The sequence below is a fragment of the Micrasema longulum genome, unplaced genomic scaffold (genome assembly GCF_059751315.1).
Source record: "Micrasema longulum isolate JH-2025_06_02 unplaced genomic scaffold, ASM5975131v1 h1tg000251l, whole genome shotgun sequence".
NCBI lineage: Eukaryota > Metazoa > Arthropoda > Insecta > Trichoptera > Brachycentridae > Micrasema > Micrasema longulum.
The window spans coordinates 850,716-864,162 of NW_028277456.1; the positions used below are offsets into that span (position 1 = coordinate 850,716).

At 31.2% G+C, this 13,447-nt stretch overlaps 1 protein-coding gene across 5 annotated transcripts in view; it reads right to left on the reverse strand.

Annotated features, from left to right (window-relative positions):
• Rgl (Ral guanine nucleotide dissociation stimulator-like) overlaps positions 1 to 13,447 on the reverse strand; it is a 106,977-nt gene that overhangs the window by 27,049 nt on the left and 66,481 nt on the right. For all 5 annotated transcript variants that reach the window (XM_088223824.1, XM_088223823.1, XM_088223822.1 and 2 more), the window contains one exon: positions 1,088 to 1,356. In XM_088223824.1, coding sequence (XP_088079950.1) covers positions 1,088 to 1,356 — 269 coding nt within the window. The remainder of the gene's footprint in view (positions 1 to 1,087; positions 1,357 to 13,447) is intronic.

Consider the following 13,447-nt stretch of genomic DNA (forward strand, 5'->3'; position numbering starts at 1 on the left):
TCCAGTGACCGGTTTCCTATAGAAAATTTGTCGATAATGATCCTTAAGATAAAAATAACTTTATTTAATTTACTTACATATAACTTTGAATTATGTATCCTTACCTCTGTTCTGTATAAATACATTTAACTTTTTAATAAATATACCAGTCTCGAAGATGTCGCGAAAGCGATGAAACCGGTCACTGGATATTCCAAATTTGTGGATTAAAGTATCACTCGTGTTTTATTTATATAATAAATTACAATGAACTTCCATCAAGAATTTTCACTTACAAACTTAAATGTTTTCGTAATATTTATTCTGGAAAGATAATAGCAAGCGCAAATTGTTGCAAACTACACAATAACAGACAAAACCGGACTCCAGAAGATCTTCATCTACACGCAATGAAGTGTTTCTAATTTTCAAATTCTCACGACTCTATCATGACTGGGTCCTAACACGCCAATCCACTCAATCGATTCCATACATAATAAAGATTATAATATCTGCGTGTCAGTTTTAAAAGAACTACCATTGTTAACCCAACCGGTTGAAGACTATGGTCGTTTTTGCACCGAAGTAAAAAATCCACATATAATGATTACGGTGGGTTGATTTTTTTCGTATTATTATCAATTTTTAAAATTATTATATTTAAGTTCTGCTTATTGGTCAGTTGACTTACCGTAAACCGGAAATCTAACACAACACTCTAATCATTGGTTGATTTGGAAGAATTATTGACGTCTTTCAAGTAGTTCGTTTTAAAATAAAAAAAAATATACACTTTCAAAAAACTTCGCCGTACAGTTTAATGCTCTAATTTTTACCGCGTACAAGAATACATTTTTTATATCCAATATCCCATAGTGATGAACTTACTCATTATTTGAACTATTATTTATTGCCAATAAACGCCATATCTCGGCAGTCTCGGCACTGAAACTGAAAACTGAATAGAAGACGAACATAATGTTATTTTGTAATATATCTTAATATTTTTTAGTTCTCGGACTTGCAAAAAGTATTTGGATAAGTTATTCCCAGAATAAGTCACACAATTCCTGGGAAGTATTCGATATAGAAGTCGTAAGTTCCTCACCTCCTGTGCTGGTCTGCCAGGTCGGCGGCGGCCGGCTGCAGAGGATCGTCCGCATCCACCAGCGCCTCGTACCGACCCAGCAGCAGGCGCAGCACGGCACCTGGCCCGCAGAAGCTGCGGTAGGTGGCCAGGAACACGTTGATGTACGTGGATTCCAGCTCCCCGTCGTCCGTGGCCAGCGCCTCCACCAGCCGCTCCACGGTCCCCGCCTTCACGAAGCGCACGCGCACCGTCTCCCATTCCAGGTGGGATATCTCGTCTTCTGAATCCTGAAATCAACACGTCATCATTCATTTACACATTTGGACATACTCAAGAGTTGAATGAAATAAAACATAGTTCCATTTATTAATCGATCCCAATCGCAAAGGCAGAAGCTAAGCGTGTTTTTAGCGTAGTAAATAAACTTATGTAAAAAAGTCGTAATCGGCTCAATAGAATTCATGTAAAATCAGAAATGGAGATGTGCAGACTTATTTCAAATATACTAAGACGAGTTTAATGATGTTTCTGTAACCAATCGAAGAACAATTTTTAAAAAAGAACCCTAGTTTTTACTTTATTTTTCACTAATAAATAACGTTTTAGTATATATTGAGTTATTTTTTTAATAAACACGTGTTTTTATATTAGGTAGTTGTTTTCGTTTTACCTCCCGGATTTTTGGTCGATTGTGACTAGTTGTGGTACCGTGGCTAGTGTCACGGGCTCCAGATTAGGAGGTTCGAACTCTTATATACCGTAACACGGTTTTTACGAATAAAAGAAAATGATCTTAAAATTTAAATATTTATTTTCTAAAATTAAAATTGAATTCCATAATCTTCGAAACGTTAAATAAGACGAAAAGTTTTATGTGATACGAATAAAGGTAACGAAGGACTAGTACGAGTAGATAAATACCGTTGTAACATTTTTTAAATTTAATGGTTGTATTTTCAAAATACAATATCATATGAAAGTTGCTTTTATGAATTTGCAGGCGTTTATAGATTAAAAATCAATTAAACCAGCATCAAATTTACCATTGTAAATTGGAAAGTTTAAAGTGATAATGCTGGAAGTATTCAATAATTAGGTATCATTAATAATAAAAAAATAATGACGTTGCGTTTCATCGTCTAGAAATCGTTGCGAAAAATTGAAAAGAATATGAAACGTCAATCTAACGAAGTCATATGTCTCTGGGTAATAAAGAGTCATTATAAAAGTAATCAATGCTAGAATAATAAATAATAAGCTCATTTTAATAAAGGTGCTTTATTAAAATGAGCGAGTTGTCTCTATTCTTAAGTCCGTACATTAGTATTATTACGAAGCAATATTTAAATTTATGTAAAAATTGATTTCCGCGAGGGAAAAGGAAAACAAACACTCTGAATGTTTAATAGAATCTGTAGGATCAGATCACAGATCTTCTTCCCCCTGGCACTACCCCAACTCATTGCCCGGGGGGGCTGTTGGGGTCGTCTCTTCTCGTTCTTGGGCTGTATAATTTTCGGTTCTGGGTGTCACTTTTATCAAGGCCAAACATTGAGTTATCCAGAGGTTCTTTTGTCTTCCTCTGGATAACTGTCGTCGAAGATCCATAGACATTGCCTTATTTGATGTATGGTCTGATGGTCTCCGTCTTATGTACCCGTACCATCTCCACTGCCTCTCTTCCAGCTAACTGTTTATGTCAGAGACACCCAGGCTACCACGAATGCGTGAACTCTTAATGTTATATCTTAATGATACTTCTGCCGACCACCTGAGCATTCGCAATTTAGTTGCTTTAAGTTGCCTGGAGTAGAAGTTGTACATAATCCAGCATTCAGAGCCATATATAATCGCAGGTCTAACAATAGTCTGGTACACTTTTCATTTTAGCTTTAAAGGTATTTTTGGGTCAAACCAAGATTCCTGTTACGGATCTGAACTCTATCCATCCCACTTCTAGTCTATGGTTTATTTCCGCTGCGCATTTGAATGAGAGAGACCAGATACTTAAATGAGTAACAGTTAACTAGTATTTCCCCCAGTTGCATTGAAGGAGTTGCACCGTTTGTTTTTAAAAGGGCTTGTACGAATATTCGGTCTTTTCCCATTATCGTCCAGGATCTTTCACATCTTTCCAGGCTGCTTTGCAAGTCACAATGATTATATGAGCAGATCACATATGTGCAAATAAATTGCATTAATTGCAATTATTTTAATAATAAGTTGAAACAAATTTCGGTCAAAAACGATGCCAACGAAACAATATATATGTTTAAAATACACTTGGGGATTATACATTTCAAATTAAAATGAATCGCACATTAAATTTTCAAAATAAAAATACAATATTTACGTATATCGGTAAAGAAAATTGATATTAATAAAATAAATAAAACAAATTTGTTTTTAACCATTTATTTTTTATTTTTCTACCGACCGGTTTCAAAGCTATACAGGCTTCTTTATCGAGGTATATTTAACAAATTAAGTCTATATTAGTTATTAACGCTAGTTAAGTATACCTTGATAAGAAGCTCGTATAGCTTTGAAACCGGTCGGTAGAAAAAAAAAGTGGTTAAAAACAGAGTTGTTTTATTTATTTTACTATAATTAATAACCATAAAGTTGATTCAGATATAAAATTTAATATTGGTTTTATTTTAAAGTGACATCAAGCATACGAAGCGCGTTTCATGTATTCATGGGATATACGTCGTATACGATAGCGACGAGGTATTACGTGAGAGTCTGTAGAATATAAAATATGTTTGGTGCAGATATTGACGAAATAGACAGAAAACAAGAACACAAGTCGGAAACGTGTGGGCGTCACACTCATAATATTATGTATGGCGTTAGTGATAAGATACAATACCGATTATTTTTGTATCCTATTGTGAGCCCCACATTATAATATATAATAAAAAACTAAAGTATTGTTTGATTAAAATAAATAAACATTCCATTAGAGTGGAGCATCATGTTATAGTCATTAAAATGGTGTGTGTTGCTAGAACAAAACTTTTATATTTATTATTGTGTATTTTTTGATAAAAATAAAAATATCCGAAGATGGTGTAGGGTGAAAGAAATCACCTGTCTTACAAATCAATGAGAAGAACAGTTGACCTACACTATTTTTTTTTTAAATATTATAGACAGTAAACAAATGTGGATATAATTGCACAACCACGATTTAAGTTTAAAGTAAACTTAAAACTCCAAATATTTTTTTTGCAGTCGAGAAGTGTGAGAAAAAAAATCGAATACTATTTACAAATAAAATAAAACAACTTTGTTTTTAACCACTAATTTTTATTTTTCACCGACCGGTTTCACAGCAAACAAGCTTCTTCGTCAAGGTTTACGTAACTAATGAATTGATTCCTTTTTTATTTTATTTTTTTATCATGTTCACTAAATACTTTAAAATAATTTATATACTGATAAAAAAAAAAATTTAAAAAAAGGAATCAATTCATTAATTACGTAAACCTTGACGAAGAAGCTTGTTTGCTTTGAAACCGGTCGGTAAAAAATAAAAATTAGTGGTTAAAAACAAAGTTGTTTTATTTATTTTATTACAATGAATAACCACAAAGTTAGTGCTCCAAATATAAACTTTATACTATTTACAAACTTTGCGAAAAACGTATATTTAAGATGACGCTGGTATTTTCTTAAATAACATAACGATTTTACTTGTTCAATATTATAAATATGCATAGTAAAGGAACAATACACAAATTTACACGATAATTTAAAATAAATATATCCTTACTGTTTAAATTTGTAGCCGTTTATTAAAAAAATCGTGGGTCAGCCGAAGTAAACAATTTGACGATTCGAATTCTTCAACTAATACTATGCATGATTAATTTCAATAAAGTAGACAAAAATGTGTCAAAATAGCAGTGACTCAGTCACAAAACGTAAAGCAGAAGACGTCGCCGTACCGACGCGACGCTATCATGTCAATCTGAGTCAGCGTCGCGACGCCAAGTATTTGATTTTGATCGTACCATTTTATTCGGAGCAGCTTGTAACTAGTACGGAAATGTTATTACTAAAATATTCGTTTTACAATATAAAAAGTAAAAATTGAATACTTTTGGCCCTCGAAGTTGATCTTAAATCAATTATTTTTTTGGATAAAAAATGTGCCGATTTTTCCGTGGATTATAACAATAAGGCGTTTTTTTTATGATAATTCTCATCATCATCATTCCCTTTCCGCACCTAATGGCGCGTAGAGCACTGCATTGGTACACCAATCGTAGTGTATCTAGATCATTTTTGCTACATGGTGGTAAGATGATCAGCGTTACGCGTCTGGTCTCAGTCCAGGGACTATGAAATAGTCTAGTGTAAAAACACCTTTTTAAATAAATATTTCATGTCAACCATGTCGGGAATCGAACCTGAGACCTCTTACATGGTAGGCAAACGCGCTGACTACTACACCACGAGGCCGACAAATGATAATTTTACAATGCTATAAAATAACATTTCAAAGGAAACGTTATTTTAAACGTTAGGTTAAAAACAAAGTAATTTTATAGTTATTATTTATTTAATTTTTTTAGAACAATATCATATACAACATTCTAAAACGAGACAACTAACCAGGGGTGCTATTCTGAACAGCTTTAGCGGCACGAGAAAACAGTTTTTCACGTGTATTTTGTATGTAAATACGCGAGATAATACGGCCGCGAGAGCGTTTGGATTTCCATCCCAGGGACTGAAATTATACAATAAACTACCAGACAAAAGATTCAGCCAACCTTTACAAAAGATGTAAAAAAGATTATCATTAACAATAGAATATGAATGTTATCTGTAAAAATTCATAAATAAATCAATTTCAAATAATAATTTTAAAATACAATGAAGTGCTTTAGATGTAAGCATAAAAGACAGTTATTTGAAAAAAGTCATATTTTGAGATATGACACTTTTTAGTATTTATTAACTTTATGCTAATTTTAAAAGTAAATAACCATAAGTTAAAACACAGTATGTCAATTGTTTCTAAAGCATAAAACCTGTGTGTGTCATATCTACACTGAGTTTTTGCTTATGGATCTCTAGATATGTATTATTGCTTAAAAAAATATAAAAACAATATACCGGTTTCATACTGAAATGTTTATTTGACTGCTCATTGTTATTATAGTACATACTATGGTTCCATGGTACCATTAAATGGTTCGAAATTTCTTGTAGCATATTACCTCATATTTAACTCATTTCGTGATTTTTGACAAAAAACTACCCCTTTGCTTGCGACAGCTGTAAAGGGAATGTACCTAAGATCAGATCAGAAAAAAATATGAAACTAGAAAGCAGTTACTCTTTTGTTTTTTTTTTCCAATAATTTAAAAATCCACAACAGGCCATGCACCAGCACAAAATAAATATTTACATTCGGAAAAATAAAATAATATGGTAGTTGAAATGATAGTTCTGATTGGTAAAAATATGATTTAGTTTCGAATTATATATAAATGATTAAGAAAAGATATAAAAAAAACAGGCAGGAAGTTGATATTATAATCGCCATCATTTCCTTTCCGCACCTAATAATGCATAGCGCACTGCGATGGTACACCGACTGCGGCGTATCTTAATCATTTTTGTTACATGAAAGTAAGGTTATCAGTCGTACATTTCAGGTGTCAGTCCAGGGACTATGAAATATTCTAGTGTAAAATACATTTTTTAATAAATGTTTGACGTCAACCACGAGGTGGATATTACATTAAAAAAAATAATGTCGAGGGTATTTTCAGCAAACATGAATGAATAATAATTATTAAACACATAGATAACCCCACCGCCATCACGTCAACTGGATAATCGACCTTTACCAAAGCTGAAATTCCTAAGTTCCTATAGGAATACCATTACCTTTATAAGAGATCATGATTTTACAACAACGAACTAACTGGTAACGTTTATTTTATGTTAGACGATGCTAAAAAAGTTACTATGTACGAGTATGTTTAAATGCCAAATAAAAATCTACCTTTGAATTTACATAAACGGTCAGATATAGGAAACATCACTCAGCATTATTCCAACAGAACCGATATTGCCGATGATTAAACAGGTAATTCCGTACGGATAGTTATGTAAATATCTAAATGGTTGAAATCTCAAATTGAATATTTAAAAATCTAATGAGAAATAAATGCATAAACTTGCGTAAAAACCCCCAGAAATGCGTTTTTTTTTGTCATGCTTCGTGTGCCGTTACAGACAGTTTTTGAAAAAACGTTTTCATAATCCCAGATTCAATAAACTAAAAAAATACTCCTAATGAAGTAATTAAATTTTCACTGTAATCCAATCAAACTTTGGGAATTTTTCGGAACGCTGAAGTCGCCTGTATCCATACAAATTTATATTCCAGGCCCCCACCGGTACCGGTATGAAGGTAATATAAACCTAAATAAGATATTGCTAGACATTGAATATTACAACCAGAATTATCTTCTTTAAAAAAAGGGAGAATACCATTCTATAAAAAAAGGTTTCAACTAAAATATTTCAAAAACTATTTTTTTAAGCATTCTGAAGGCGTAATTTTACGTAGAAATAAAGGAAAATGTCACAAAATTTACGTGATTCAAAATGGTTGTATTTATTTTTAAAAACTTAAAATTAAGGTTTTGTTTCCGCTATTTTAATATTCAATTTATTATCTTCAAATCATTAGAATTTTTTTTAGTTTAATACTTAGTCTTTATATGAGAACCGTGATACCAAAGTTTAGTCTAAATTTGAAATAGCGTAATCTGCCGGTCGAAAAGTAATTATATTTTAGTTATATAAAACTTATAAGTATATTTTTAAATACAAGTACCTTTAAAAATTATTGTTTTTATCTAATTTACATATATATATTTTTTTATTATTGCGTGATTTTTAAAAAACATTTTAAAATGGCAAAATCGTATGATTTCCTCATTTTTCGTGCGTTTTAGCCGACTACTGCCTTAACAGCATGTGATAATGTTGACAATTACTTGATAATGATAGCGTATTTAAAAGACAATTATATTTTTTAAACCTAAAAAAAAAACGAAATATTAACTGGTTTTTTTTTGGTCTTTCTAAAGGTAAAATATTTTTGTGGAGAGGTAAAAATACATTATACTATGATTAAAAAGATAATATAGCATGATTAAATAGATTAAAAAGATGATATATGAATAAGTTGGAACTATTCGTAACTAACTAAATCATGATTGATTCTTCATTTCTTACTTATAAATTCGAAAAAATGTCTCCGGACACAATTATTTTATTTAGAAGGTAAAACATGAACAGAAAATATAAAAGGAAAAATAATGAAACCCACTAAACCGCGAAACCGGCTTGTTGTGATTTGTGAAAATGACTGTATTTAGACGTGTTTAGTAGGTATATAATATATTACATATATGACCGATTTCACACGCATCGTGTCAAACCACTCGGTCCGGTAAGATTAGGGTAGGTATGTGTAAACATTCGACTCGCAGGTGAAAATTTTGCTAAAAGAAATCGAGTGTAGATGAGTCGGCCTCATAGTTTATTGGTTCGTGCGTTTACCTGCCAATTAATAAATATAATAATTTGAAAAATGAATAATTATCCAATAAAAATCAATCCACCCTGTGTTTTTTTTACTGGGCCGGTTGCTTTTTTGCTGTGGTGTGAAAACGGCTTATAGCTTGTTTCAATAAAGATCATTATGTAGTGTCAAATTACGTGACGGCGCGTCGCTTGTGTTAAGGCTACTCGCTGCTTATACTATGTTTCCAGAGCAGAATAGTGACGTCATAATAATGGGTCCTTATCTACGGAATAATGCTAAGGCGGTCTGATGACGCTTGGCATCCGATGAGAGGAAGAGATCCAAGTTAAAAACAAAATTTAACGTTTTCATCTATTGCAATTTAATTAATTAAAATGTACACAGCCCAAAAACTTCATAAAATATTAATCAACCTGATAAAAAACAAAGCACAAAACATAAAATGTTGCTGTAGTCGGCATTAACAGCAAGTCGTTTAGTTTGAAAGACAAATCAACCTATTTCAAGCTATTTTTAACGATCTAACATTAACTGGAAAGTTGATAGTAAAATATGTTTTTTCGCAAAGTTCGGTTATTATTGCGTACATAAAAATACGGTTGCATAAAAGACGCAGAGCGTATTTAACACATTTTTAGTGATAACGCTACAAGTTATTTTTTATTCATACATTTTCTGTTCGAGGTGCTAGACAGTGGAATGAGTTATTTCTTCACATAAAAATGCAGCTTCTTTGGCCAGCTTCAAGAAACGCCTAAAAATTTGTTATATGTCCCTAGAACTTAGAATTCTAACCTCATTTTATTGTTTTAAAAAAATACATTTTTACTATTATTCTTTCCATGGTTCCTCTTTCTCTCTCCTTCCAAACTCATTACCTGATTCCACATTCCTCATCCTGTAATAAGCATAGCATAATATACTTTTATTTACGTTATTATGTGCAAGCCTTATCTACCCATTAAAAAACAGCTGTTATTTTGAGTTAATTATGTTTTTTCATGTATGTATCTTTTGATGTATATTTTGTTTTCTATCGTAGTACACATTTTCGACCAACTCTTTTGACCAGTCTGTTTTTTGGTTGGCTAAAAGATATTGCTTTTAGTAATTAGTCCGCCAAAGTACCTATTCTTGTACTTGAATATTTAAACAAATAAATGCACAAACATAAAGGGTAAATCATTAAGGTAATGTTATAAACAAATTAACAAGTTAACAGCACTATATCTAAACTTAGAACCTTATTATTGCATAATAATATACCACTACAAATTATGTGTGTCGAGTCAACAAGCTCATAAAACTGTCGGATAAACCATGAGCACATGTTACACATAATATGTGTACCATAATACATTGTTATCTCATACAATCTAATAGAAAGGGTGCGCCATAATGTACCTACATTTATCTACGTCGAAGTTACTGATTCATTTCAGGAGTACCCACCTTCTTTTTGCTATATCTCCTCCGAGGTGTAATAGCTAAGACGCTTGACTCACGTACGGAGAGTTCCAAGTTCGATTCTCGGTGAGATCAACAAAATCAAATTAGATTTTTCTCCAGTCTGGTTGTTCTGTGCTTGTGCTATGATAAAAACGCGACAATTATTCAAATTTAAACTTTTTTAAACGGAACTTTTTGTGGTGCAACTGGCCCTTATTGAAATTGTGCCTATTTATTTAATTTTAGTACGATGAGTTGGTCTACCTGAAACCGGTAGACAGAATACAGTAGAACTACTTTTATCCGAAGTCAGTCTTTCGGATTGCCAAATATCCAGATCGTCATCAGGAAATAATACAAAAAGCGGTTTTTAAATTTTATTTGATTGTGTGATTAACTTCGATAGACATGTTTAAGTCAGCTTTTAATTAGATTGCAATTCGATGTATTATTTCAAAGACAATAAAATCTGCCACTCATGAATTCGGATAATTGGATTTGACTGTATTTAACATTAAAAATAAAATAAAATCATGTGTCCAAAAGAGAATCCAAAATTCCTAATACACGATAAGTATCTACAGCCCATTAAAATATTTAATTACCTCTGCTTATGTGTGCCTAACAAAAAGTTTTCATATTAATCATTCTAGTGTGCCTACTAACACAAACAAAATTTGTATGTTTACTAGTTCGCCGACAGGCACTAGGGGTTAATAAAGGGTAATTAAACATTCAAACACACTGTACATAAGTGGAAAAAATCGGTTTACGAAATATTATATTTTAAAACCTATCTGACTGCTACAACTACATAATTGCAACTTATCAAAATATTTCAATTATACTATTATTTTTATTAGTTTTTGGAATATTCTTGTAAAACGCTTTCACAACACATTCCGTATTCACAATGAACAGAATCGAATTTCATTCGCTCAACGATAAGAATTAGAAAATTGATTTCAGTATCTACCGTAAACCAACATATACAGACACAATTATTCATAATTCCTCAAATCATCCAATTGCCCATAAACATTCCGCATATGTTCAACTAGCTGATACTTTTTTTTAAAAAGAACTTAATACAATAAAGCAGATTGTTCATAATAATGGATTTAATGAGAACCTGATTGATAAAATATTAAATTAAAAACAAAATCGCAAAATCATAAATAAATATTTATATTCTACTCCCACAATAAATAAATCTAACCCACCTTATCAATGGAGGCGGATTTTTTTTATTAATTACATTTTTTCTAAACAATTATCTAATTCCCAACCATGAAACATTAAACCTGCATTCTACACAACTAATAATATATTGTTAAAAATCACAAAAATAAAGTCCGTAAATATAACAAATGCATATACTAGAACATACCAATTAAATTGTAATGATTGCGAAAATATTGAAAAATGACAGTAAATTGGAAAAACTTAAAAAAACTTTGATAAAAGAGCAAAATAACACTTACGGTGCCTAAATAATATTATTTTTTCTGAATTCGCAAACCATCTAAATAATCATAATTTTAATATAGACACTGGATTAAAAGTTCTTCGTGTGGCAAATAAAATATTAAAATTAGACAACATGGAAATCTTGGAAATAAAAAGTTATTCATTATCAAGAAGAAAATAATAAATAACCAAATAAACAACTTTTCCTTTAGTCCACTCCTGTCTAGTTTTAAAGATAGTATCCATCTCACTTAACACTTCCCGTTATTAAACATGACAAAAACACTTGACTTGTTAGCTCCATATGTATCAATAATGTAATATTTAGTTATAACTGTAAAATGAAGCTTGAGTAGCTTTGAAACCGGTCGGTAGAAAAAAAAGCGGTTCAAAACAAAGTTTTTTTACATTTATTGTATTAATGTTTTACATTGTAATTTTATATGTAATCCAAAGATAAATGGTTCAACTGATCGGTTATAAATTCCAATTTGGCATAAATCGTATTAGTAAATGTGTGGCGTGTTAATAATTTTACCTATATAAATCTTTTCCTTATTAAATTACTCGTAATATTTAAAAATAAAACAAAAAATAGTTTTTTTTACAAAATATCTTCAAAATTGAATGGTTGGTAAAAGATTTATTCAGCTTAAATAATTTTGTTTAAAAAAACAATTTTATTACAATGATAAAAAAAAACAATATTTGTGTCTCACTAAAAAAGAGTAAAACTCTTGTGGTTATTTGAAAAAAAAGCAAATATAGCATGCACCATTTTAAGTAATACATCGTTATAACTAAATACCAGTGGCGAGCCATGATTAATTTTATAGGTAATCTACAAAAAATGATAATTAATTTGTACCTACATATAAGTACATAATATGTAACTAATATGATTACAAATGACCATTTTTTCAGTGGTTCTGTGAAAATCAACTCAAACACAATTATTATTAACCACGCGATATACGTAGCTTTATTCTACACTATTTCAATATAATACTTGCACAAAAGATTTTTAACAAATACATTCAGCACTAACTATCAACACTGAGCACTGGCCGATTACTTTGAAATCGAATAATGCCAAAAACGGCCACTGCGAACGCCACATGTCCTATGTGATACATAATATGTCGACGGTATCCCATTAAAGAAAAATAGTCCTCCGGAAATAATGTTCGAAATACTAGTTTCCAAATATAGAATCTTCAAATAATATAAGTAATCTGCAAGGTTGTTTTAGTACTAGAAAAGCTGACTTGGGTTAAAGAAGTAAAATATAGTATACTTTTTTGTATGAAGGAATAAGCTGAGGTAATCGGCTAGTTTCATCATTCACTGGGTACGGGCTGGGCGCTGGGAGCACTTCATAGATATTTTTTTCGTGTGAAAATATAAACGATTGGTAGTGACTTATAATAAATAACAATTATTTGATTCATTTTCGCATAAACATATTTACTATAAAGAATTATTATCGAAATTCAAATATAATGGTAAGCTGTGCATAATAGCTTATTTTGGCGATTCAACCCCGGCTAAATACAGAATTCAAACGTTTCGGTAGAATCTCATCTACACTCATAAAGGTTTAACTCTTTTACTTAAAAAAAAAACAACACATGGAAAATTAATAAAATAGGATATGCAAAAGTAGGCGGAATACTGGAAGTTACAGTGTGTAAAGCGATTTTACTAAAAAATGATTTAATGCATGGATTTTTATATTACCTTTTCAAAGAAGCCTCGCGCTATCAAAATGTCTAGTTATGCACAAGGAAAACATAAAAAATATTTTTGCCTTCAAGAGTCACGATAGTTAGAAATTTTTCGCCTTTTTGGCAAAGAAACAACATTAGGAT